Genomic DNA, 27,147 nt, shown 5'->3' with positions numbered 1-27,147 from the left:
TTTATGAAAGGAAAAAGAGGAGGGAGGGGGTGTCTTGGTGTGGGGTTTTTATTGTCAGATCTATGTCAGACATGTTGATTTGCGGGTTTTGCTTTGCGGTCAGTGGAGCTACAGGTGAAGAGACCCCTGATGCCGGTCCAGCTGGGTCCAGAGCAGGTGGGCCTGGAGATGCTGTGTCTCTGTGGGCAACTGGACCTCCTCATCAGGGCACAGATGCAGCAGGTATAAGCCACTGTAGAGAGGGCAACCCGAGCATCACGTCATCATCACAGCTGACACTGCTCACTTCCATCTCCTTCACCACTTTTTTTTTTTGCAATCAAGTTTTCATCAAGTAAATGTCACTATCAGCTGAACCAACCAATGCAAATAAAACAGGCATCTAATGCACCATACACACCCATTAAACAGGAATCACTTAGCACTGGGTGTGTGGTGTCTTAATTATATCAGCTGATAGATATCTTGTCCTATGAAGATAATGCACTCAACATGGAGCTGATTTATAAATGACGGTTCATACAATTATACTCAAGAGGCATTTTACATCATTGTTGGCATTTGTCTTACTAACTGTCTGGGATCTTCCCACAGACCCCGCTGTGAGAAAAAAATCATATGAGCTGTAAAATCAGTCCCTCTTTGCTATTATTTATGTCTTTTTAAATTTTAATTTATTTCTTACCTCATTAAATCACAATATGTGTGAGGAATGTATGTCTTGTTTTGTTTTGTTTTTTACCACAAACTGGGGATTTAGTGGCAAATAAAGAAATGACTGTTCATTTTAAATTTAGATTTAACATCCTCTATACAAGAGAGACAAAAGTTCAACAACAAGTGTGTTTATTCATTTTCAGAGAAAATAATCACACTACAACAAATAATACAGGTGCAAAACAGAACTATCACAGTAAGACTCATCTACAATAATATATAATATAAGGTAAAAGTCATCCTTAAGTGTCATCGGTGGTCTGTAACTCATAATGTAGTAATGGCTCATAATGTAATAACTTAAATGTAATGTAATAATGTAATAACTTATTACATTATTACATTATGTGCAAAGCTGTTCTTACTTTATGCACTCATGATTCTATTACGTTATGAGCCATTATTATATTATGAGTTGCTACATGGTTCAAAAGGTATCTCAGTTATCCCGAAGAGCACTTCAGATAAAACATAAAACAAAACACCTGCTATGACATACAAACTAAATACATAGCAATACTCATTTATTGATGGTTGACATATAAGGAGAGCATGCCTCCAATGCTTTCCTCCCCTCTAACAACACCATAAAAGATCTCCACATATGAGAGAGACAAAGGTTACTCTCTGACAAATAAATGTAGTACCTTAGAAGTCCAGCTCCCTGTGAGTTGTGTCTTAATAATTGTGAACAAGCTTTTTATAGATTTCCAGACTTGGGAGAAATCGTGCTGCAAACAAACCCAAACAGTAGTAACACATGAAGTATGCTTTTAAAAACCAACTCATGGTCTGAAGGAAACAAAACATTGTTAAGTGTGTGTGTTTTTTTTTGTTTTTTTTGTTATACAACATTGCCCTATAATCTGTAGCCTATAGTTCAGATGTCAAACATTTATGACTGCACTTGAAGGCAGGATGAGACTCCAGGAGGTCTTTGAAATGTGATATACCTCAACATCTTAGTGCATATAATCTGGTTTCACGTCCATGTGTCTGTCCCAGTGCTTATAAACATCGTCGTAGTTTTCTTCCTTTGATTCATAGTTTCTGTGTTGCAGTTCCAGGAGCAGTTGGGGCAAGGCTGCAGCCCAGAGGAGTCAGACACTTTCCAGGCTCAAGGTACAAGTGGCAAATAATCACAAAGTTGAATGTGACTTGGATTACCTCCTGTTTGTTTGTTTGTTTGTTTGACATGTCTGTGATATATTCTTTAAAAAGGATCAGAGATTCTTGACCAGATGCTGCAGTGCCTTGAACATCTACCAAAGCCTATGCCACAGCTGGAGGTATCACATCTGTACATGAATATGAATACACCAGGGGGATGTGCATAATGTTCCCCTTTGATTTTCACCAAATCAACTTAAATTTAACTAAAACTTTTACCCAGTGTCCCAGAAATTAGTTGGTTTCTATGTTTCCGTACAGGACTACCTGGACATGGTGGGGCTGTCAGCGATGTTTCCTCGTGTAGAGGTTTTCCTCATTCAAGGCAGTCCCGTCGAAATGTTGGAGAGGCCGCTGATGGACGGTGAGAGCAAATAATATCTTTATTCTTTATTTTGATCCCCATTAGCTGCCACTAAGATGGTGGCTACTCTTCTTGGGGTCCGCATACCACAACGTTTTACAAAAACATGACATATCACATACAGTAGACAATAGATGTCAGATACCTGATCCTACAAGTCAATTTAAAAACATTTTCATGATAAAAACAAGACATGTCACATAGAATAGATATCAGATACCTGATCCAACAAGGCAAATTGGCCCATTGCCATAATCCCTATAGTTTTAGCAGTGGGTTTGTTACCTTTAATTGTCGGTGCAAGCTGTTTTTAGAACGGCAGAGCAGAGCCGTGAGCTGCTCAGAGCTACGCTACGGAGGCTCATGGGATTTCTTGGTTTCCCTCATCAAACTCATGAAATACACAATTCAACAACTCCAAAACGCTCTGGTGGACAAGTTGTGACCTGCACATTCACCACGCTATGAGATAATAACAGAACGTTACGAGACAGAGTTGTTTTAGAGGTAAATGCAGAGACTGCTTGCTGAAAAACTGCTCCCGACGGGAACACGCATCAGCGGTTTTGCATGAATTTACCTCAACAACAAACAACATTGCACACCCACCTCCGGTCAAACAACTCCGTCTCATAACGTTCTGTTATTATCTCATAGCGTGGTGAATGTGCAGGTCACAACTTGTCCACCAGAGCGTTTTGGAGTTGTTGGATTGTGTATTTGTCTGATGAGTTGATGAGAGAAACCAAGAAATCCCATGAGCCTCCGTAGCGTAACTCTGAGCAGCTCGCGGCTCTGCTCCACTGTTCTAAAAATTGCTTGCACCGACAATTAAAGGTAACGAACCTACTCCTAAAACTATAGGGATTACGGCAATGGGCCAATTTGTTGAACTATCCCTTTAATCACTACACCCATCATTGTGCACTAGGAGGAGGATGCACACTTCTGTTTCCTGTCTGTTTTAGTTTGTAATGAAAGAACGAAAGCATGTTTCTGACACTTCATATTGCACAGTAATAATGAATCTTACAGTTTATACTGTAACATAACATGTGGGCGTCCTCCTGCAGTTACCAAGTCCACCGCCTCCATATCATGCAGGTTGATTATATGATGATAGTTACATTCAAGTGTGCAACTGTTTCTGCTTCTGTTGCAGAGTACTTCTTCCACATTGCCAAACTGAACCAGCTCTTGGTGCTAAGTCAACAACTAGAGGAAGACATCAGACACCTTGGAAGTCATAAATACATCGCCCACCAGCTCTCAGTTATATACGTAAGAGGAGAAGAAATCAAAATGTCTCCTGTTCCTTCCTGCATGTTCCTACGTATATTCAGCTGATTTCTTTTTAAAATTTTCAATGGTTTCTTTTCTGCAGCAAGTCATCAGCTCTTTCAGGGGAATTCAGGTCTTCTCTGAAATAAGGAGAGATATCGAGGCCAACTTCAAACAGATGAAACAGTCTCTGGTGATAGACGAAGGCTCCAGGCACGAGCCTCAGCTGGCGACTCAATACATCAACTGGTGAGCTCAGACACGGCGCCTGGCCTGCAGTCAGGGGAGGCCATGATTAAAGGGATAGTTCACCCAAAATTCAAATTTCACTCATTATCTACTCACCCTCATGTCGACTAAGAGCTGTGGGGGGGGGGGGGTCCACTCCGCGCAGCAGTATTTGTCCATATAATGGTTGTGAATGGACACCACTTTTCTTCGTCCAAAAAGACACACCAAAAAACATCCAAATACCTCCATACTGCTTGTCTGTAATGTCCCTCTCTCATGTGAGATTTGCACTGACACTGGAAGAGCAGTGAACTGAGACACTGGGAGCTTCCGCTACAAACAAGCTTAAAATATAGACTTATTTAATTTTTTTCGGAACAATTTCTCATGTCACGGCTTCAATACATGAAGGACATTACAGACGAGCAGTATGGAGGTATTTGGATGGTTTTTGGTGTGTCTTTTTGGACGAAGAAAAGTGGTATCCATTCACAACCATCATATAGACATGCAGTGCTGCGCGGACCCCCCCGTAACTCAGAGAAGGCACGGAGGACTCTGAAACTTCTCACAGCTCTTAGTCGACATGAGGGTGAGTAGATAGATAATGAGTGAAATTTGAATTTTGGGTGAACTATCCCTTTAATAACGCAGCAATCTGATAACAGGCCCCCTGTGTTCTTCTTCTGCTTGCAGGATATTAGAAATCACTCGAAGCTTGACGTCGGTGGTGCTGTCGCTACCCGAGGAGCTGACGGAGGACGTCCACCAGGCCGTGACCTTCGTGTCCCAGTTCCTCTCCTGACTCCCCCCTTTCCCCCTCCCCTTGAAGATGAACGTTATGATGCACCAGGTTTCTAATGAACCGATGTTGTTGTGACTGTGTGCAAAGGTGCTATACATCGGTGGTGGTGGGATTGGAAATGAAGCCCTTCTTCATTTCACAAATCATCTACTATAGGTTTTTATATTGCCCGTCTCAATCTGGCCTATATGAACCTGTGTGGTGGTGAGTCAGTTTTTTGGGGGAAATGAATGTAAAGTTTGCTGAATCCCTCCTTGCACTACTGTTATAATAATTACTGCTATAATTTTTTTTAAACTTAAGTGAAATAATAAAATTTAATGCAATATGGAGGTATGTTTGCCTCGCCCTTTGTTGTGGGAATGTGTGGGTGTGTGTCCTTCACTTGAGGTGGAAGAACAGACTGTTAAAGACAGACAAACATTACTTTCATCAATTATTAGTTGATCAACACTTTAGGTTCAAATATAACAAAGTACATTATTATAATCAACTAATAGTTTCAGCTCTACATAGATGATACAGATATTCAGATATATAGATTTCCAACAAAGGTTATCAGTACAATGACAATCACTCAAAGCTTAATTTCCCCTCCTAAACGGTTAGTTTATTTAATTTCTTAATTATAGGCTACATATAACATTAATTTTGATTTGTTATAACAAATGCTGACTTTTGGTAGGCCTATATGGATACATACAGGAAGAAAAATCTTCTTCAAAACAAACAGGGGTTTTTCCGGGAAATTGCGTCTTTGCCAGATTGTCTGGTAAGACGAACCAGCTCTCAAACTCAACCAACTCAACCAGATTTACAATTTATGTTATATCAATGGCTCTGATCTGGGGCTATTTTGGTCAGCAACCGGAACCAGGGCGAGAGGGACAGGCCTTTCCGTCAAAATAAAAGCACCAAACTAATTAAATGCGGTGAAACTTTTTAATTTAAAGAATATAATTTACAAGAAAACCCCCGAGCCTTTAAGTTAACCCTTTTCTTTTATTGTATTTAATTGTATTACAAGTTATTGTCTTTTTAAAAAAGTTTTATGTTGGTGAACACTTTTAATTTGGTGAATGTGGTGAATTCCGCATCCGCACTCAAGACCGAAACCATAACACAGACACAATTCGGAGTTAATAAAAACCAGGCTCTTCTCCACTTTGTATGAAGACCCTGGTGACACGAGGCTATATCATATAGACTGTAGTTTATGGGCTGTATGTCGGTGCAGTTTTTGGTGCACAGAAGTCCTGGCGTCTCCAGTCGGATGCATGACGGTGCATGGCGGTGATCGTGCGACTTGTGCCTGCAACAACATTTGTGACAACTTTGAGCAGCTGTGTGAGCAGGTGAGGCGACTTAGTGCTGCACCTTATGTGCTGTACTCATAGACATATGTCTGGCTCATAGGTCTGGCTGCACTCATACACACACCGATGCTGCAATGCAACGCGGAAGAGCTGCTGCGTGTTCACGTCTCTGTTTGACCTCTTGTTGCTCGTTGTTTGGGCGCTACTTTGATTTGATTTGAGGGCGCGTGAAAGGCATTAACATGCTCTTAAATTGTAGCTGTGTGAATGACACTTCAATGTGAGGGTAATTTCAGGGGAAACGTGAATGGATCAATATTAATATGTCCCCTCAATAGTGATTTCTTTTTTGTAGTCTACTGGTCAGTAGTGGAAGTGCTGTTTTTTTTCGACCAGAAATGTGCCTGAGTAAAATTTGCAGATTAAACTACTTTTCTACATTCAGTGCTATGACTTCTGATTGAGTTTTTACAGACATAAGTAAATAAACATAATTGATACTAAATATACTAAAGATCTTAGCACATTTTTAGCCTATTTATATATTTTTTATACATTTTAGTTAGCCTACATACTACATAGTTATTTTTCCTGCTGGCCAGACTGGTTGTGTAGGCTATATATATTTGTTGATGCCGAGGCCACTGGCATTTTCGTTGTATTTTCTTTTACAATGACAATAAAGCATCTATCTATCTATCTATCTATCTATCTATCTATCTATCTATCTATCTATCTATCTATCTATCTATCTATCTATCTATCTATCTATCTATCTATCTATCTACATTAATATTCTAGTGAGAGGGCACTGGTTGTGTGTTTATGCCACAACTGATGAGATAGTAGGAAGTCCAAAAGTCAGATTAGACAAAGACGGTTTAGAGTGTCTTTGGATTAGATGTATCATTAACTTTTACTTCCTGTTATGCAGTGTTACGCATTCAGTGATTCGCCCTCTCGTTGGTCACAGGTTTCTAGCAGCTGACCGGTTCCAGTCTGTCAGAAGACGAGCACCGACCGCCTACTACTGCACTGTCTCCTTCTCACACTCAGCTGCTGGTAAGTTTTGTTTCTCTTCTCTGTGATACATGTTTCATTTAACCGTCAGTTACTGGATAACAGTAGTTTTGTGGTTATTCATTCACTAAAAGGGGTTAAACATTGACCTGAGGTGTCCAGTGAAAAGTGTTTTGCAGGCACTGAAGTAATTTCAGTCTGTGTCTCTCCCTCTCCACAGGGTCCAAGATGAAGAAAAAGCTGCTGGCAGATGTGGACTGTGGGGTGGATGATGCTCAGGCGTTGATGTTGGCGCTGGCCGCCCCCAACGTGGAGCTCCTGGGCATCACCTGTGTGCATGGAAACACCACAGTGGAGAACGTGTGCAAGAACACACTACGCGTCCTGAAAGCCTGTAAAAGACCGGAGGTGGGTGTGCAATGTTGTTATGTGTTGATAATAGTGACACAATTTACTAGTAAATGACATATTCAGACCAACATAAGTGTGTTTGTTCATGAGTGTTGTTGACCGACACAGATCGAAACATGTGACAGCGGCTCTATTTATGAACCCGCCCAGACAATGACTTGTTGTTCCTCAGGCCGCATGACTTAAGGCGGGAACTGAACAACATATTGCCGCCAAGAACTTATCAGACTGGACGCCCAGTGTGACCCTTGTTTGGTCTGCGTTGTTGCATGGTTACATATCAGGATTCAGACTTCTGGTTTTAACACCAAAGTAGCAGCAGTTGTGGCAAATTGCTCTGAATCATTCAGACTTAGACTTAGAGATCCTTTATTGATCGCAAAGGAAATTCAAGTATCCAGTAGCACAGCACAGACCTACATATAAGGGCATAGAAGAGCAAAAAACAGAAAAAATATACACTATCCCATCAGAGACTGTACAAACCTCCACACCTTCAAATCACTCCTAAAAACCCACCTTTTTAAACTGGCTTTTAAAGTGTAATTAAATATGTTTAAATTCTGTTCTTCTATCTATTCTATAGTTCTATCCATTTCATTTTATTCTGTACAGTTTCTTTTAGATATTGTACATTGTTTCTGTATTTTAATTTTGCTGTTTTTCATGTAAGCGTCTTTGAGCATCTGTAAAAGCGCGTCATAAATAAAATGTATTATACATCCATATAAAGCTACTGTTATGTACATACATAAGTTGTGAATAAAACACTAAAAAGAATAGAGGAAAAAAGTACCAAATGTATAATACTTTAATCAAACTAATACTAAATCAAACATTCAGCACGATATCATTATCAAACTGAACAAAAGACATCACAGATTAGTATCGGCCACTGAAGTAAAAGGCACCTAAAGTATGGATGTAAAATACTTGAATAGCGAACTTCAGAAGGTCTTCAGGTTTAGGGCACTAAACAAGGACAGGGGTTTTATTTATTTAATGTCATTACCTATTTCTTTATCATCAGTTTTCTATCCAAGGCTTTAACTGGATTTAAAATCACTACAGAGAAGGAATGTGTTATAATTTATAATCCAACTGGTTGAGCATGAATTCAACCATGCAGATGTTTTCCATGTGGTACTGTATGTTTCATCTTCCATCTCACGCTTCTGTCACATGCCAGATTCCCGTGTTTAAAGGAGCCGCTAAGCCCATCCTCGGGAAAAACATCGATGCCGGACACTTCCACGGGCTGGACGGACTGGGAGACGCTCCCGACGCCAACGCTCCCGGTCTGGACCTGGTTCAGAAGGAGGACGCCGTTTCAGCTATGATCAGGATCGTCAATGAAAACCCAGGAGAGGTGTGTGTGTGATGCAGCAACACAACAACTCTTTTTTAAAATTTTTGTGTGTGTTTATGAGCCTCTTGCGTGTCTCATGTCTCATGTCTTGTTTCCCAGGTATCTCTGGTTGCCACGGCGCCCCTCACCAACCTGGCGCTGGCTGTGAGGATGGATCCGTCGCTACCAAGCAAACTGCGAGGGCTCTACATCATGGGAGGCAACACTGAATGTCAGTGAGAGAGAGAGAGAGAGACTGTCTCTGTAGCACAGATGTGTCTGAATCTGAATATGGAGGGAAAAATTCATCAAAAATGAGGCTTGATTGATTGATTGATTGATTGATTGATTGATTGATTGATTGATTGATTGATTGATTGATTGATTGATTGCCTGGGCCCCCCTCAAAAAGCTCTACAGCTTCCTAGGGTGTCCCATTTCACACAATATGCTAAACCTAATGTTCTTACACTTGGTTTTTTAAATAGGTATGTGAATGAATGAATGAATGAAGCTTGGTTTTATAATTGTAATTAATAATAATAATAATGGATTACATTTATATAGCGCTTTTCTACCGTTACCCGATACCCAAAGCGCGTACAGTAACCATTATTCATTCATACACATTCACACCGGTGGTGGTAAACTACGTGTGTAGCCACAGCTGCCCTGGGGCAGACTGATGGAAGCGTGGCTGCCATTTCGCGCCAAACGGCCCCTCCGACCACCACGAGCATTCATACGCATTCACACGAGGCAAATTGGGTAAGGTGTCTTGCCCAAGGACACTACGACAGAGACTGGGAGAGAGCGGGATTCAAACTGCCCACCCTCTGATTATTGGACGACCCGCTCTACCGCCTGAGCCACTGCCGCCCCATAATTAAATTTCAGTGTGTAATAAGTGGTTTGTTTTTCCAGCTCGAGGAAACACCACAGTGTGTGGCGAGTTCAACTTTGCTGCCGATCCAGAAGCTGCTTACATCGTATTGAACGACTACCAGTGTCCGATGTACTTGATCTGCTGGGAGTTCACCTGTTACAGCAAACTATCCTGGGTGAGATTTCATCCTTCACACATTCAATAGATTTCTAATACAGTAGTAGTCAATAGTTTGGACACACCTTCTCATTCAAGGGTCTTTCTTTATTTTTTATTACTTTCTACACTGTAGATTCATATTTAAGACAACAAAACTATGAAGGAACACATATGGACTTACATAGTAAACACAAAAGTGTTAATTTAGGGTGCTTGTCCTATTCCCAAATAAAAAAATCCAAATTTTTTCAAAGCTAATCATTATGTTTTTAAGAGCTCAACCTCATGCAGTTTTGACCCGATCACTTAAAAGCTGTGTAGTTTGGTTGCAGCACCATCGCCATGTGTGTTTATTTACAACAGAACAGCGTGTAGTGAAAGCATGAGCCCTGAAGGATCAGAAATTAAAAACAACCTGCACCTATAATAAATATATTGACATTTCTACTGAGAGCTCAACTTATTTCCAGACCTTTTCAAGACTTTACCATAAATTCCAGACTTTTCAAGGTCTGGAAATGAGTGATTTTAAACTCCATACTTTTTTTTAGACTTTCGTGACCTGCGCAAGCACCCTGTATTTAAAACAGAACTGTTATCCGTCACCTGACCTAAACCCAAGTGAGATGGTTTTTGGGATGAGTAGGACTGTAGAGTGAAGGCAAAACAGTCAACAAGTGCCCAGCACCTCTGGGAAATCCTTCTGGGCTTTTGGAGAACAAAAACCGTTCCAGGTGACGACCACAGAATCAAAAGTGTGCAAAAAGCTGTCATCAAAGCAAAAGGTGCATGGCTACTTCGAAAAATCATATTTATACAACATATTCTGCCTTGTTTCACACTTTTGTGTTTATTAAATAATTCCATATGTGTTCCTTCATAGTTTTGATGTCTTCAGTTTGAATCCACAATGTAAAAAAGTAATGGAAATAAAGAAAAAGGTGTGTAGTCGTAGTAATAGTAGTATTAATGTACTTATAACCTTGTGTTGACCTTTCTTCTTGCATCGACAGGAGTTTTGCGACGCCTGGTTGGCGCAGGACACCGCCAAAGCTCGCTTCATGGAGCGCATCTTCCGCCACAGCATCGACGCTTGCAACAGCGAACGCTTTGAGAAAGAGTTTGTTGGCGGCAATGGTTTCATTTCCTGCGACTCGTACGCCATGGCAGCCGCCGTAAACGACTCATTTATCCTAGAAACCGACCAGCATCCGGTTACGGTGGAGCTGACAGGCACACACACCAGAGGGATGATGGTGGTCGACACTGTGGACTTACTGAAGAAGACTCACAAGGCTTTCATCGTCAAGAAGGTGGATATGAAAATGTTCGAGCAAATGATGATGGATTCATTGAAATAACAGCAAGGACCAGTTTCGTATGACTGTATTAATATTTCACTATAGTAGTATTTTGATAACTAATCTTATAATTAAGTTTTTTTGTATAATAACATCACAATAAAGTTTTGATAGAAATTCTCTTTTATTTGCTTCTCTGTTTTCCATAATTAAAACACACACACTCATCCAAAATAACACAATATATTTAAAGGAATCAAGATGCCAGAAGCTCCAGCTTTAGTCTTTGTTTTATCCCAGCACTGCAGCATTTTACAGATGCGTTATGCGTAGTTAATCCAGTTGTTCGGTGTATGGCCGTCGACTGCTGCCCACATGTCTTCTGGATGAGGTTTAAACGCTGCACACACACACACGCTCTGACCCGTGAGCAGGGTCATTTTTCATTCATGCAGCAGCGTCAACATTCAGAGGGTTCGTCAATATCCTTTTCTTCCTCTGAATCTTGACCTCGTGTCGAGCTGCAAATAAGAGGACACAGTTATAATAACCTCTCTATAAGAAAATGTGACTTAAGTAAAACAGAGTAAAGACACATTTGTATGAGCATGTAGCTTTGTTTTGGTAAAACAGAAAGGCCTGTTTTCTTCAGCTCCCAAATGTGTTGCCTCTATCCTAACTTAAATTTAATAGGACAGGTTCTATTTTCATTATTTGTTTTTGCAAGTGCAGCGTAATTATCACACTCACCATTGACCTCTTGCACTCAAAGAAAGATGTCTGCAGGGCTTTGCAGTGGCCTTCCTTCAAACACTCACTGGGCAGCTTCCCCTCCTAAAACATATAAAGACACCAGTTTTTTCCCCCCATTAATACATCTGGGTGCTTCTCTCTCACGCCTTAAATATTTTCAGATTCAAGTTGACTGCAACCAGTGGATGAACACGTAACACATAATTTGACACCTTGTTATGACTGGCATTTATAAATGATTGTAATTTTTATTGAACATTTAACCAACACAAATTCTGAAAAAATAAAAAATAAATAAAACCTGCATTCAAACAGCATCTTTTTTTTAAGATTCTGAGATAAAAACTCAGAATTTCTGACAAAAAAGTCAGTATTTCTTTTTATCTGAGAATCTTTTAAAAAAACAAGTCCCAATGCTCTTCCGTAGCTTCAGTTTGTCAACATAATATGAAAACACATACATTCACAACAACGGAGGTGTTTTCATAGGGGGCCTTTAAAAAGTGATGCCTTTGGATTTAGTACATTTGTAGCGCGTTTGTATCTTTGAGCGGCCTTCAGGGCCACCGTATTTTTTCCTTTTCCCTTGCACATATTTCATCATGTCAGAAGTGCTAAAAGCCCCCTTGACAGTATAGGTTACACACAGTGCTGCTCGTTTTAATTGGTGAGGTTTATTTTTCTATATAAAGTTGAAAGGTTTTGTTTCAATCTGTTTTACTTTTTCTTGTGGAACATGATCCAATACCACACAGCCGAGATAGCCCTTCACTTTTAGACAACAGTATCCCTGTCCAGCGATTGATACATCTCTTAATAAACACATGTCATATATATCTTTTTTTATATACATCTTCTCAATCAGTGAATTTAAATTCCAGTCTACTCTTTCCTTTTGATTCTTGCATATCTTGATGCCCAGATACAATACAACATCTTGATGATACAACACATACCTTCTATTTTTGTCGGATTGTCAGGTTTTTCTTTCATTATTTAAGGAGATAATGGTGTTATCTGATAGTAAAGCTCTCTCTGCAGGTTGAATACCTCTAGAATAATCTTTATTATTAGAGGACGTCTGTCAGTGGCTCTTACCTTTACAACGCAGTCGTGCTGGAGGAGACAGGCCTTGAAGTCCTCTCTGACGCCGGCGCAGGCTCTGTTGTCCGGCTCTTTGTCCTCGTAATACTTCGGCATCTCGTACGCTTCACTTTAAACCCTGTTGTTTCCTGATTTAAACACTCACAAGAGCGAGAATCGGCGCGTTTACCTGCAATGACATAAGTGCTGCTGCTGTGTACAACTCGGCCACCATGTTTTTTGAAGTTGCATGATGGGAAAACGGAAATAGACGGCGCAAGAAGAACCAATGCATGCTGGGAGAACTTGTAGTTTTTTTTTTCACGCTTTCTCTCTCTGTCAAAATGTAAACAAAAAAAGACTGAATTTTGTGGTCATGTTTGCAATGTTTACAGATGAATTCATGACGATGACAAAAAAGATTTTTAATTGTTTCTTCAAAACCTGGTGATGCAAAGATGAGGCATGAATAATGTCGCTAAAGCAGAACAAAAAAAATAAAAACACAAAAAATGGCCATGATTTCTAACAACTTTTATCATTTATTTCAAAGATGTCCATGAAAAATGATGTCATAATCATCAGACGTAGGCATTCACATGTATATTATGATGAAGGCACATGAACTGATGGGTGTTTGTCGAGCATGGGAAGAGTTCCTGCTTTTTTTTGTTTTTTTGTCTCCTGTCCACATTCAACAAATACAGAAAGAGGGATCATATGACTCTTCATGCTGATTTCATGCACTCAGTTTCAGTTTCCATGTGTGGATGCCGGGTAAAGGGGTGGAAGCCAATCCTTTTGAGTAAAGTATTTAAAGTGTCTTTTACCCTTCAAAAAACAACATAGTCCAACCTTTAAATGGCTTTCTCCCATCCTATACCAAGTAACAGAACATGAGTATGAGGCAGAGTGTGAAATGCTTAGCTATGTGTTTAAGAGTACAGCTCTAGTGTAGATGGTTTGATCAGGGGGCGGAAGAACCTGCTCTGATCAAAAAAACAAAAAACTAAACCCAACAACCAAACAAACATTGTTTATAATAAATTACAAATAATAAATCATGCATGTAAACAAGCATGATGGGTAAACGTCACACTCCCATATCAGTTTCATCATCAAAAAGGCACTTCATGACCCCCTTGAATAAACCACTGACATGTAAGATGGGTGAGGTTTCACTTTAAAAAAAAAAAATAGCTTCCACTCACAACATTGGCCACAAGAACACAAAATTATGTCCAAGGAACTCCAATGAACAGTTTAGGCAAAAGATCGAGTGAGAGACAAAGAGATACTTGTTGTTTTATAGATTTACAATCAGTGAAAGTACTGCACAACCTTCAGCCAAATCATACCACAAATAAAAAGGCGAAACTCTGCAGTGATCAGTAGTCATAGTACTCTGTCCAATCAGAGAATAAAGATATGCGACTGGACAAAATAAAACGGTTGGAAAAGTGGATTTGGAGGAGTCAGTGAAATGGGTATCTGTGCAAAAAAATGGAAAAATTTAAAGTACAATGGTGTGTGTGTGTGTGTGTGTGTGTGTGTGTGTGTGGTGGGGAGGAGGCGTGATGGTAACATAAAAGTGGAAAAGGCAGTGCAAAATCATGCAGATGGTAAATCTGGTACAAAAACCCTCCAGTACCACTTTCACTCAGCATAACACATAAGAGTGCCTCTGACATCCAATCGCCAACTGGACTGTACGTGTTATTTTTAGTTTAAATATCATGATCTCCAGCAGTTAAAGTGTAGGCGTAAGTAAGTAAGTATGAGGGAACAGATTGGAATAATGCTGCTGAGACAATTTCAAGGGAACTTGGATATAAGGCACATTTTTCTTCTAATTTTGACCCACAACTACTTCATAAGAATCTAATCACAACTCTCCTTCCATTTAGTTTAGTTTTTTTTTTACAGTGAAAATGAATCGTTTTTTAACTCTAAACATTTCACTTCAAGTGAAAAGAGGCGTAACCGTGCTACTTGCTACTTGCAGATGAAGCAATTTCACAAGAAGCTGTTCTGAAATTAAAATGTACAATCGCAATAGTAATAATAAAAAAAAAAAAACCCAACAAAAAACAGTTCACAAATAAAACAGGTTCTCAACTACCATAAACATCTCTTAATAGAATAAAAATATATTTTACCTCTTGTACAAATTAAAGATTTATTTCAAATAAATTAAATCACCTTCATAGATCGTCAAAGCTGTAATAATATATCAATATAACAATATATTCCTTCGGGAAAATGACGCCAAGGCAATGTCTGATTGGTATACTATATAAATGGACACTGAGGTCGTACACAGCCTGTCAGACAGGAGGTGAGATTGATATGGTGTCATGTTACTTATTTTCTTGATGGACTGAAGTTAATTACCACAGAATCTGGCCAAAGTTGGTCGAAGTCGACACCGACTGGCTGCAGGCAGGATCAAGGAGCAGTTTGGAAAGAAAGAGCTCGTCCTGAGTTGGTGTCTCAGGACAAGTGGAGTATTTGAGTGACTTACAATACTCGAGGAGGAAAAAAGGAAAAAAAAACATATTTTTTTTCGTTTGGGCTGGTGTTGATCTAGAGCCTCCGTCATCTCTGCCGAGAACAGAGAGCAACTGGCCATTAGTGATGACAACATTCTTGATCATGGAGGAGGAGGAGGTGGAGGAGGAGGAGGAGGAGGAGGGGGTGGGGGCTTCTTCGCTGAGGCGCTAGTGACAGTGCAATGCCCCAGCTCGCCCCAAGGTGGCAGCATTAAGTAACAGGAGGATTTTGGCAGCATCGACACCAGTGGCCAGGTGACTGGTTCTCTCCCCAGACGTGATGGTTTCTCCTCGTTCGTTTCCAGCAGACCGTTTTCTGATTGTGTTTCAAAAAGCTGCTGAGCAACACAGTCACGTTCAGAGCCAGAGCTGGGAGGGACGGGGGGAGGACGAGGAGGAGGAGGAGGAGGAGGAGGAGGGCAGATGTCTTCACACACTCTGCTGTTGTTCTTTTAGACAGTAGTATTCACATTCTCACAAATGAATTAAGAGCACAAGAGTGAGGGAGAGATGCAGAAAGAAAAAAAAAGGGGGAGAGAGAGATCGATCGATGAGAAGCAAAAAAAAATAACAAGGTACATTAGGACGAGTGGGGAAACAGACAAGAGAAGTGGCTTTTCCTCAGACAAGCTCAGTCGAGCAACTCTAGTGGGCTCTAATGATTTCACTGCTGGTTGCTAGGTGCCAGAGGCCCTGCGTAAGCAGTCTAGGAGATTTTGGTCCCCCAGGGGCCATGATTCATGTCCCCCCTCCGGAAGAGTCAGCCAGCTATCCTCTTTATATGAATCTGCAGGAGGAGAGCACAACGCCACACGTGTTAGATGCGTGGCAGTTTGCATCTGGAGCAAGCGTTTATTTATTTATTCATTTATTTTATTTCAAGTGTTTGGACAAGAGATTAACAGCTGCTTAACTGTGTGTGTGTGTGTGTGTGTGTGTGTGTGTGTGTGTGTGTGTGTGTGTGTGTGTGTGTGTGTGTGTGTGTGTGTGTGTGTGTCTTGGCTTACCTCACTAACGATGGCCCACACAGCAGAGTCTTTGAGAACCGAAAGCCGAAGAGCCACAATGGGATTGAAGGAAGGATCTACAGCCCCCTCTGCCACTCCCTTCTCAAACTGACCTGTGGGTTTAAAGACAAACACACACACACACACACACACACACACACACACACATTAAAGTACATATGACGCACTAAACTCATTTGTATTGGTGTTAGTAGGTGCATGGACAAATATTTCACCAGAGGACTTAAGTGAGAAAAACTGTGACACAGTGGGGGAAATGAGTATTTGATCCCCTGCTGGTTTTTGTAAGATTGCTCTCCCACAAAGAAATGGACGGTCTGTAGTTTTTACAGTAAGTTTATTTTAACAGAAAGTGACAGAATATCAACAAAACGTCCAGAAATAATACCATCATATAAAGGTTATACATTAATTTACATTTGACTAAGTGAAATAAGGGGAAAAATCTGAAAATACTTATTTTCCCCGCTGTAACTGATCAACTTTATTTACTTTATTTAACCAACATACTGTATTTCATCTTTTCTAAATAATCTTTAAGGACATCTAAGAAACCAAAAAACACATTAGGATACAAAAACATATTGATTATAAAATATGTGAGGACAAAACCAAAGAAAATGAAAAAGAAGACTATGAATAGAAGAGGAAAATTTTGAAGGAAGAAAAATAGAAAAAAGGCCGTGACTGAGAACACCACACATTTTTTGTCGCCTGACTGTAACTGTGAGCAGCAAGTAAGTGTGTAATCTGATCACGATGTCTGAGTGTGTTTGTATGCACTAACACACACACACAGACACACACAGCGCTAGGAGACTGTCAAATCCACTTACCGATTCTGTAAAAGCGGTCCTCTGTTCGTTTGTACTTCTCTTTGGTCTGCAGTCCAGGTTCCTAACACACACACACACACACACACACACACACACACACATAGAAGCAGTAGAATAAAATGTATGACACAAATTAAAATATTTTAATGATTTTCCATTTGAGCTGCACTTGAACTGATACTGAGTTTCTGTAGGTGTGGATCACAATGTCACAACGCGTCGCCTCTGGCACGGCAAACCGTTCTGTCACGCTCACATTCCTGTCAATAATCAATGTGCTGCGTCCCTGAAAGCAACCACTCAATGTAATCTAATCAGACCCGTTTGCACATCACACCACAGAGGGGTGACAGACTCTGTGTGTGTTTGTGTGTGTGTGTGTGTGTGTGAGCATGTGTGTGTATATTCCCCTACCGAAACAGGCAGTATTTCCACTGTGGTGTTCTCGATTCTGTCCCCCGGGTGCTCCTGGTTACCACTGCGAAACAGGAACCTGCCAAACAAATCAAATCAAGGGTTCGTTTTAATATTCGCGCTGACAGATAGAAGCGTTCTCGCTCCTGAATCGTAGCTGCTGCCACAGATACACAGATTTATGTCCACACACAATAATGAAAAAAAATTGGACGCAAGTGTATATACACCAAGGTTATTATAGTTTTCATTTTCATTTTTCAGTTTTCATTAGTTTTTATTTTCATTTAGTTTTTCACTTTGCTTCTTTCTTTCAGTTTAGTTTTAGTGAGTTCAACAAGTGATGAAGCAGTTTTAGTTTAGTTTTTATTTTTGAGGAACTGACTAGTTTCGATTTTAGTCTTAGTTTTTCAGGTTTTAGGAGAAAGCCTCTGTGAGACCTCTGAAGATGAACTTCGAAATTTGTGGGATATTTTCCTTTTAGTTGCATCCCATAAATGTTCCCATCAGTCCTCATCACGTTACATTCACTCTTATCTACCTGTAGGTCGTACTCATAGTTGTCCCATTTTGAGCTGTGGCGTTTTCTTCCTGCAACTTTAAAATCTCTAAGAAAACTAAAACTAAGCTGATGTTACCTGACATTCAGTTTAGTTTTAGTTAGTTTTGCATTGTTCATTTTTGGAAAAGTTGTCATTTTTACTTTTATTTCAGTTCACTAAACTATTTTTTCACTGCTAGTCTTAGTTTTAGTGAACTATAATAACCCTGATATACACACACTGCGTATACTCAAAGGAGGATATGGATGATAAAAATTTCAAAGCTTGTGCTTCTTAGATCTCATATTCAGGTCACAGCCACAGGTTTTTAACATTAAAAAGTCTAGGATTTCTGTCTTTTCTAGCCAAGAAAAGCAGAGAAATGTTTTTTTTTTTGGGGGGGGGGGGGGGGGGGGGGGTGACAGCTGAGAAGATTCAAAGAGGTACCTGATTGTGCTTCCCTTTACTTTATCCGTCCTCACTCAGAGTTTGTGACTCGTATCAAAACGTTTGACAGCCAGAGAGTAGGAGACTGAGGCAGTGACAGATCATAAAAAAAAAATCGGTATCTCTCAACCAACTGCTGATGAGATGTCTAATCAGCAAAGCAATACAGTCTGGCCGAGTGCAAACGGTGTCACTCAAAAGTAGAGGCGAGACACTTCAGAATCAGACAGTGGAACGGTGGATGGACTCTTTCCCACTCGCTGCCACTTACTTTCTTAGAGACTGACAGTCTCTCGCCGCACTCGCTAACATAATCTTTTGCGGGAGAAGTGGACACAATCACCGCAACGTTGACACATCGGCAAATATTATCGTCCTTTTTTTTTTTTTTCCTCCTGCTCTCAGCCATCAGTCTATCATCAGCTATCAGGTCCCTTTATATTCACTGTCTCGCTCCTCTCTTTCTACCCCGGCTCCACAGAGAGTAGCATGCCGGCCTGAGAACGCTTATTTTAGAGCACTCTCATTAGCTCACCCTGATCCCCGGAGACACACTACACACACACACACACACACACTGCACACATACACACACTCTAAAGCTAAACCTCAATCAGTGGAGGGAAGCACAATTTTGCCTCTGGCTGTAGGTGAAAATGTTACCTTCATAATAATAATAATAGTAGTGCATATGTCGGGCTGTGCTCTACATGCTCTCCACAGTATTTGAATGTTGAAAGAGTTGCTCATTTTGCATTCAAATCATGTGGAGAACAGTAGCACACACTATAACAAAGTCCTCCGTCACGTTTACCTCTCTATGCTAACAGGTCTGTCAAATTTGAAGAGGACGTAGTCTCCTGTAGTCGGAGTAATGGCCCAGAAGAAGTCTTCCCCTAGGTACGTCTTCTCCAGCGTGTGACCCTGATAGACCTGTGAGACACAACACACATGTTTTTGTTTTATATGTTGATCACAGATTTACATGCAGACGTAACTCACAGGCGGCCATATTGGGCCAGGCAACTTGCTCTGACTATGGCTGCACCAGATTGGTGATCCAGTCATCTGCTCTAAAAAAACAACAACTATTCATTACCCTGGGAGATTTTGTCCATATATAGCTATTACTTTAAAAGGGATAGTTCAACATTTTGGCAAAATGGCCCATTGCCATAATCCCTATAGTTTTAGGTGTAGGTTCGTTACCTTTAATTGTCGGTTTAAGCTATTTCAAGAACAGCGGAGCAGAGCTGCGAGCTGCATTTCTTGGTTTCCCTCATCAAACTCATCAAATACACAATCCAACAACTCCAAAACGCTCTGGTGGACAAGTTGTGACCTGCACATTCACCACGCTATGAGATAATAATGCAACATTACGAGACAGAGTTGTTTTCTAGGCAAATGCAGAGACTGCTTGGTGAAAGACTGCCCCCGATGTGAACACGCATCAGCGTTTTGCATGAATTTACCTCGAAAACAACTCTGTCTCGTAACGCTCCGTTATTATCTCACAGTGACTGTGCAGGTCACAACTTGTCCAGAGGGAAACCAAGAAATCCCATTAGCCTCCGTAGCTTAGCTCTGAGCAGCTTGCGGCTCTGCTCTGCCGTTCTAAAAAATAGCTTGCACCTACAATTAAAGGTAACGAATCTACTGCTAAGACTATAGGGATTATGGCAATGGGCCAAATTATTCATGATTTAAAGTATGTAGTATCATAACAGCATTTGTGAGGTTCATAACAAACAAACCCGAGTGAAAATCAAGTTCTGGTTACTTTAGTAGAACATGAACCGCGGCCTTTATAATGCGCTGAGGAAGCAAGCTGACTGAGCCAAGATGGCGGCCGTGTGGCAACGCCGTGTCATTAGGCAGCAGCGTCAGGCGAGCCATCTAGTCTTACGTATGTCTATGGGGTGATACCTTCATTGACGTGGAAACCTCGGCTGGGGGGTTGACGTGCATCTTGTGGAGCAGCGGCTTCAGGAAATCTTTATCCTACAGACACAGATGGAGAGAGGAGGGTTAGTGTTGTTATCTCTTTTTTTTTTTTTTTTTACAGAAATGAGCCAGCATCATTTCCAAGGACCGTGTCGGACTCACTGTGAGTTTTTGGATCTTTCCGGCGAGAGACGAGTGGAGTCCCACGTGTTGAAACAGGGAGGGTCTGAACCGCACACGCAGGCTGGATTTCTGACGCTCGCAGTGTTTCTGGAAAAAAAGCAGAGCGGTCGGAAATATCACACCTGTTCCTCCTCACACGCTGATTGCTCCATAATAATATCCAGTCCACTCCACACACAGTAACCACGGCAGCAGCAGTGCTCACCGCATCTTTTTCAGGATTGCAGACTTTGACCCAGAGGATGTGGTCCAGCAGCCAGTCGATGGGCTTCTCCTTGTAGAACATGAAGATGAACTCGACGATGAGGTTCAGGTCTGGAGCCTGGAACATTTTCCCTGAAGGAAACGAGAGAGAGAAAGAAAGAGGAGGTTTGTTATTAGATGCTCGCTGATTCTGCTCAGAAGAACCCAGCGTCATTAACAGCCAATTATTTGCAACGAGATGATTAAACCGTGAAGAGGACTTATGGGACTTGTTGCTACGCTGTAAATAAAAACAAGTGGATGAATCAACTGGAATTAATATACGGCAAATTATTGTCGTCTCATGGAAACAATGTCTCTTGAAATATCAAATAAAGGCTGAAAGCAGGAGGGCAATTGTTCCAGTTGCCTGTTTCAAACATCAAGTGTCCATTGTGGGCAGATAACTACCGTAATGCATTTTCTGCCTGGTTTCACACACACTCCACTCAGATAAAGGACGATACGAATCTAATACAAAATGTTGACAATATCTTTTGCTTTTTATATCCCATCATCCATTATACCAGCTGTAACAAACCCTCCAGGGAACCAGAGTCCAGCTTTAGCAAATATTAACTCTTCTCAGTGTATTACAGCAATAAATTAGGGGTTAATCATCAGTCTAGTTAAACTCATTCTACAGTCTAACACTTTAATTTTAAACGCAGATCTGCACACAATTACAACTATACCCTCATTTAGAAACACACAGATTGTTGCAGATTATTAAAATACTCATGTGAGATTGTGTTTAGTTAATCACTAACAAATGGGCTCTGAAAAGAATCGTCATTGTTTGAGCCATTTACTGTATGTGCACACTCAATTTGAATGAACAAAAAAAAAAATGAAACAGAAGTTTCACTTGGACTAAAAATATCCTCATTCTTTATTTAGGCACTGTAGTGGCGTGCTCAATTTGGACTTGCATTTTCCTTTCCCAGCTAATTAATTTCACTTTACAATGACCTAGTTTTCAAAGTGATCAATATAATTTCCATACTGTTTTTCCTGGCCGCTCTGCTGTGCGACTGCCAAAAGCTGGATTTGACTCACAATTTATGAACGCCTTGTCTACTGGAATGGAAAATACTGATATACTGTAATAAAAAATGAGTTGATAACAACCTTGTAGAAAATCATTAAAGTGAAGAATGTGAGTGTTTGACTTTGACATCAGATGATTACAGAGATCTGACTTCATCTGACAGGAAGCTGGATATTGATCGGGCGCTTAATGGACCGTACCAATGAAGCCCAGCTGAGAGAACTCCAGGATCATCCAGTCCTCCGACGAGAGCTGCAGGGCGAAGTTCTTCATGGTGGCAAAGTAGTTGGGCTTGGCCACGATGTCATCCTCCAGCTGACGGAGCAGGTGTAGTGTAGAGAAAGAAAACACAGTGCTTGAGAGAGCAGCAGACACTCGAACAGTTGGGAGTTTATCGCTGGTGGAACAAAGGGGGAGAGAAGCAGCGGGGGAGACTCCTCTATGTTCACACGGGGACGTCACTCTGAACTAAACTAAAAAAAAAACACAACGCTGAGTCACTACTATACTAAACTAGAGTAGCAGTATCTGTCAGAGAGGAAATACCTCTTCCCTCTTCCCTCCAGTTGTGAGAAACACCCCATGCAGAAGACAAGAAAGACCGGAGATTTAACAACAGAGTTAAACAAAAACAGCCTGGGGCTACAATCTGGCATATTTTACATTCAAGTGTTCATAAATATGCATTGTCCCTTTTTGAAAAACATTAAATGGCTGGTAGTGGCAAATCAAAATGCCGAGCTTAAATATTCAAACTTTAATATTCACAAACTGGACACCTTGTTTAATGCAGATAAGAACTGTAGAAGTCTGAGAGGATTGAGCTAAGAAGTAAAACTAGTTTCAGGCTGAACAATAAATGCACAGTAGCTCTGATAAATGGCTGAAACAATGCACACCGAGTATATATTTCAATTTTGATCAATATTTTGATCAATATTTCCATGTAGCCTCTGCTGGAGCAGTTTTTATGGCACTACAACCATCTGTTTTACAACCATTTATGTGTACAGTTATTTATTTGCATAAGTCAAGTGAAGTCAAGTCATTTACCAGGTTTACTTTATTTGTATGCACACAACTAGTGCAAGATAAGCTTTACCACATTGAGAAAAAAAGTACAGTGAATAAAGAAGCAGCATCAGTGCAAAGAAAAAAAACCAGTAACACTTTATAATAAGTTCACACTATTAAGCATTAATAAATACTGAATTCTTCATTTATAACACATGAATTCTCATTAGTATATAGTTTATAAATACAGTTAGTGCTTAACACTGTTGAGTAAAACATTTTTACTGTGTTTATAAACTACATACTAATGAGAATTCATGTGGTATAAATGATGAATTCAGTATTTAATGCTTAACTAATGTTTAACTAATGCTTAATAGTGTTACCTTATTCTCTTTGCACTGATGCTGCTTCTTTATTCATTGTATTTTTTGTGTGGTAAAGCTTATCTTGCACTAGTTGTGTGCAGACAAATAAAGTTTATTCAATTGAATTGAAGTGTGCAAACCAAGTTTTTTTTTACGCTAATATTTGTCATATCTACATGGCTTTGTGTTGCATCACGTGACAATGCAAAGTAACAATTATCACATACCTGGACGTAATAAACCCCTTTGTTCACCGCGTACATCATGAGGAAGGAATAGTCCAAATTCTGCTTCGTTCGCCATCTAAACAAACAAACAAAGCAGAAATCACATAATAAATTCTACACATCTGAAATGTGAATATTATACAGGAAAGATTCCCAAACTCACTGCTTCACACTCACAAAGGAAAACTGTACAAGTCAGGCAACTCCCCAGTAAAGTGAATGTTTCACCAGCAGACTGTATTTGAATAATTTATAAACCGGTGCTGTCAAACCTATTGTTTGATCTGAATGATCTGCCCTCGTTGCAGTCTGACTCACTGCTGTTTGCCAAGGGGGCTGCAGGTGTTCGTGATGCCTCCAGTCGACAGGTGTGGGAGATAACACACAGTGCACATGCTCCAAGACGAACACACACACACCTAAACACACACTCAACTCACACTAGGTGAACAGATACCACTAACAAGGGAAGAAGGCTTGGATGTGCATGTATTAAAACTTCGGCCAGTTAGTTCAGTGTTGCTGCAGCTTCAGCACTGAGCGAGTGTAATAAGCCTAAAGCCTCTGGACCGGCGTTTTTTTTAAAGTCTGTGCTGCGCTTCCCCCGCAGGGCGCCAGAGAAAAACCAAGCCGGGAAAAAAAAATAAAACTAAAACATCTCGTTAGCTAAACTCTGCTATGAAAAAATGCAATCGCCGACCTTTGCGCATCAAAGACGGAGAGCTCCACCAGTGACGAGCGGTCTAACAAGTGTCTCAGCCGGTTTCACACTAACACAGCTGTCATTCCCCCCTCATCCACGCACACACATTGTTGGAATAGCAAAAACAAACGCACACATCTGAAAAAGGGGACATGGCAGTGTGTGAGGTTTAAAACGAGGTGTGGTCGGACACATTGTTGTTGGCGCTCTCTTATCTTGAGGAAGCGGAAACCTGGGGCTGTAGGTTACTGTAGGTGCCGCAGGATTTTTACTGCTATTTTTTTAGCAGCAGGCTGAAAATGTGCTTCACACAAGTCAAGTCGAACATCAGACAGAAATCCGCTGACAAAAGGTCAGAGATTCTTTGTGAGATGCTGTGTGTGTCTTCCTACTTCCTTTTAGAGCTATACACAACGCAGCGACTCCCTCAACCCTTCCTTGCCTACTCTAGACTATTAACGTGCGTCTGTGAGTGCACACATTAGAGATCTGGACTGTGTTATGTTTTAAACTCTTGTATATAGATTGTTAAACATCTTTAGCTCTTCTGGCACTGAGCTTCAGCACATTCAATTAAGGATAACATCTTTTCACTGAAAGAGGGAACGTGATCACATCACACCAGCTCCGGCCTCCTAACCCTCCACTGGCTTCCTGTCCAATTTAGGATTGATTTTAAGAATTTATTGTTTGTTTTTACGATTTTAAAGCGCCACCTTATTTATAAGCTTTCAACTCCCAGTTAGAGTGACAAGGTCTTCAGACCAGCTTCTTTTTAGAAAGTCCACGATCCAGATGCAAAAACAAAGGAGGTGACCGAGGCTTTGCAGTGGCGACTCTCAGGCTCTGGAATAAACTTTCCTTATTTATAAAGAGACCGCTGAAAACAAACATTCATTGCGAAAGATGCATCTCTTCTCCTTCTCTGGAGCATGAATCTGTGTTTGTGTATGTCTGAACTGTTTTATTTTCTGTTTAATTGCATTGTGTGTTCAGCTATGTACAACACTTTGATCTCAACTATGGTTGTTTTTAAACGTGCTATATAAATAAATGTGACAGATTAGGTGTCAAGTCTGAGTGTTGAGCAGGTTTACATCAGAATATGAGAGCAACAATGTTCAAATCAAGTGGACAACTACACATGACATCAAACAAAATGGAAAAACAAAACAACAATGTGTCCGTTACTTCAGGTGTGCACTGTATAACAGATTCACGTTGATCGGCAGAAGCTTCTGTGCTCACAAACATCCGCTTGTTTCACGAGTATAAACCGCAACAAAAAACTGCACCATAAACAGATTTCTAATGAAGCCGGTTGTAAGCCGACTATAAAGCGCAGATAAGTAGAGGAGATAATAAGAGCGAGCACTACAGAGAGAAAGAGATGGCGGGTGCTGCTGATGATGACCTTGATTTGACTTTGAGAAACGCCTGTGGAATACTAAGCACGGCAGAGCCTCCCTAAAAGCTCTCACCGCCTCGCTGCCCCCCACCCCCCCTGACTCATCTCTCTCTCCTTTTTTTCTGCAATCCTCATCACAGCTCCTCTGTATTTTTATATTTATCTCCAGGCTGCCTTTCTCTACATTTCCATAATGATTTATATCACATTTTTTAGCTAATTAAGTGTCAGCACTGAACACATGGGTGACACAGCGGACGTCATGCCTGAGCGAACCGCTGCTGCTGCTGCTGCTGCTGCTTACCTCACTCTCTCTTTGGAGTCTCCAAAAGTCTCTTTGAGGTTGTTGAGGTCGGGATAATAAGTGGCTGGTGGGGAGATCACCTCCAGCAAGCCTGAACTCAGCTCTATAGAAAAGCTGAATAAGGAGGAGAGGCGGTGTCACCAATGTAACAAGACGTCGTGCACGCTCTTTTCTCTGCTCTACAGGTGCATCTCAGTAAATAAGAAAATACAACTATAAGGTCAGTAGTCTTTATCCATGATAGTGAAGCTACTGAAACAGACTAAGAGACTGTTTAAAGGCTCAAGAAGTGGGAGTTGAGAGTTAATTAGCTGATTAGAGTGTGACACCAATAAGTTACAATAACAAACTTGGTAACCTTTTAATTTACAGGCGGCTAATTATGTATTAATTATGTGATAATGTCAAGAAATAGCCCAAAAGTAACAAGTATTTACGTAGTAATGTCAAGAAACAGCCTAGAAATAACAGTCAATTTCATAGTAATGTCATGTTTTTCATAAAGGCAAAAGATTACACATGCTTTTCATGCTTTGAATTCTTTGGGAAAGGGCAGAATTTTTCTCCACCAAGTCCTTGCAATGGACCGTTATTTCTTGGCTATATTTCTCAACATTGCTATGCACCGTTATTTCTAGGCTATTTATAGACATTATGACGCAATTACTTGTTATTTCTTTGCTATTTCTAGACATTATGACGCAATTAGCGGCCTGTAAATTAAAAGGTTACCGCAAACTTTTTCATAATATTGTGTAACTGTTTGAGATACTGAATTTCTAAGCCGAAAAGACATGAAAAATTTCATTTTGTGTGTAATGAATCTATATAATATACGAGTTTCACTATTTTAATTGAACTACTGAAATAAATTAACTTTTCCATGAGATTCTAATTTATTAATAAGATGCACCTCAATGTGTGTGTTGTGAAGGAAGTGAAAAGTAGAACTCACTCTTTCTCCAAGATTGCAACTACGCTGTGAACATAGTCCAGGTCAGTCTGCAGAGATCAAAGCAGAAGGAAACAGAGGTT

The 27,147-nt window shown here is 40.5% G+C and overlaps 3 protein-coding genes across 4 annotated transcripts in view; 1 reads left to right on the top strand and 2 right to left on the bottom strand.

Moving 5' to 3' along the window:
* The first annotated feature begins 5,684 nt into the window (after positions 1-5,684).
* Positions 5,685-11,190, top strand: LOC311005036 (inosine-uridine preferring nucleoside hydrolase). Of its 2 annotated transcripts, none has more exons than XM_083997320.1 (7): positions 5,685-5,923; positions 6,858-6,942; positions 7,121-7,312; positions 8,505-8,684; positions 8,784-8,895; positions 9,588-9,724; positions 10,722-11,190. In XM_083997320.1, exons 1-7 carry the CDS (start codon positions 5,856-5,858, stop codon positions 11,067-11,069), a joined length of 1,122 nt encoding a protein of 373 aa, XP_083853446.1. In that variant the 5' UTR covers positions 5,685-5,855; the 3' UTR covers positions 11,070-11,190. The 2 variants fall into 2 exon arrangements, with proteins under 2 accessions (XP_083853446.1, XP_083853445.1); XM_083997319.1 differs by having other exon boundaries at positions 6,858-6,946; positions 7,125-7,312.
* Positions 11,191-11,199: 9 nt separating this feature from the next.
* On the bottom strand, positions 11,200-13,097 carry coa5 (cytochrome C oxidase assembly factor 5). The gene is made up of 3 exons (XM_083997322.1): positions 12,861-13,097; positions 11,760-11,843; positions 11,200-11,530 (listed from the first exon to the last, which is right to left on the bottom strand). The coding sequence occupies exons 1-3, from the start codon at positions 12,960-12,962 to the stop codon at positions 11,489-11,491; spliced, it is 228 nt and encodes a 75-aa protein (XP_083853448.1). The 5' UTR covers positions 12,963-13,097; the 3' UTR covers positions 11,200-11,488.
* A 383-nt stretch (positions 13,098-13,480) lies between these two features.
* Positions 13,481-27,147, bottom strand: part of mgat4a (alpha-1,3-mannosyl-glycoprotein 4-beta-N-acetylglucosaminyltransferase A) — a 39,956-nt gene continuing 26,289 nt past the window's right edge. Inside the window, exons 5-16 of the mRNA XM_083997318.1 lie at positions 27,068-27,114; positions 26,113-26,226; positions 23,698-23,773; positions 22,289-22,403; positions 21,000-21,130; positions 20,774-20,881; positions 20,594-20,668; positions 19,479-19,597; positions 17,676-17,754; positions 17,262-17,322; positions 16,405-16,517; positions 13,481-16,184 (exon numbers count right to left, since the gene is read on the bottom strand). Coding sequence (XP_083853444.1) covers positions 16,158-16,184; positions 16,405-16,517; positions 17,262-17,322; positions 17,676-17,754; positions 19,479-19,597; positions 20,594-20,668; positions 20,774-20,881; positions 21,000-21,130; positions 22,289-22,403; positions 23,698-23,773; positions 26,113-26,226; positions 27,068-27,114 — 1,065 coding nt within the window. The 3' untranslated portion in view covers positions 13,481-16,157. The remainder of the gene's footprint in view (positions 16,185-16,404; positions 16,518-17,261; positions 17,323-17,675; positions 17,755-19,478; positions 19,598-20,593; positions 20,669-20,773; positions 20,882-20,999; positions 21,131-22,288; positions 22,404-23,697; positions 23,774-26,112; positions 26,227-27,067; positions 27,115-27,147) is intronic.

Source organism: Trachurus trachurus, assembly GCF_905171665.1.
Source record: "Trachurus trachurus genome assembly, chromosome: 21".
In the NCBI taxonomy this organism is placed as follows: Eukaryota; Metazoa; Chordata; class Actinopteri; order Carangiformes; family Carangidae; genus Trachurus; species Trachurus trachurus.
The sequence above is the reverse complement of the archived record's forward strand: the minus strand, read 5'-3'. Positions and strand labels throughout refer to the sequence as shown.

Bases quoted from the DNA above. Each gene is read 5' to 3' on its own strand.
- LOC311005036 (XM_083997320.1), top strand. From the start codon at position 5,856: ATGGCGGTGATCGTGCGACTTGTGCCTGCAACAACATTTGTGACAACT. The intron at 7,313-8,504 runs GTGGGTGTGCAA...GTCACATGCCAG, and splicing joins AAGCCTGTAAAAGACCGGAG to ATTCCCGTGTTTAAAGGAGC. The intron at 9,725-10,721 runs GTGAGATTTCAT...TTGCATCGACAG, and splicing joins GTTACAGCAAACTATCCTGG to GAGTTTTGCGACGCCTGGTT.
- coa5 (XM_083997322.1), bottom strand. From the start codon at position 12,962: ATGCCGAAGTATTACGAGGACAAAGAGCCGGACAACAGAGCCTGCGCC. The intron at 11,844-12,860 runs GTAAGAGCCACT...TATATGTTTTAG, and splicing joins AGCACGACTGCGTTGTAAAG to GAGGGGAAGCTGCCCAGTGA. The intron at 11,531-11,759 runs GTGAGTGTGATA...TCTTATTTGCAG, and splicing joins TTGAGTGCAAGAGGTCAATG to CTCGACACGAGGTCAAGATT.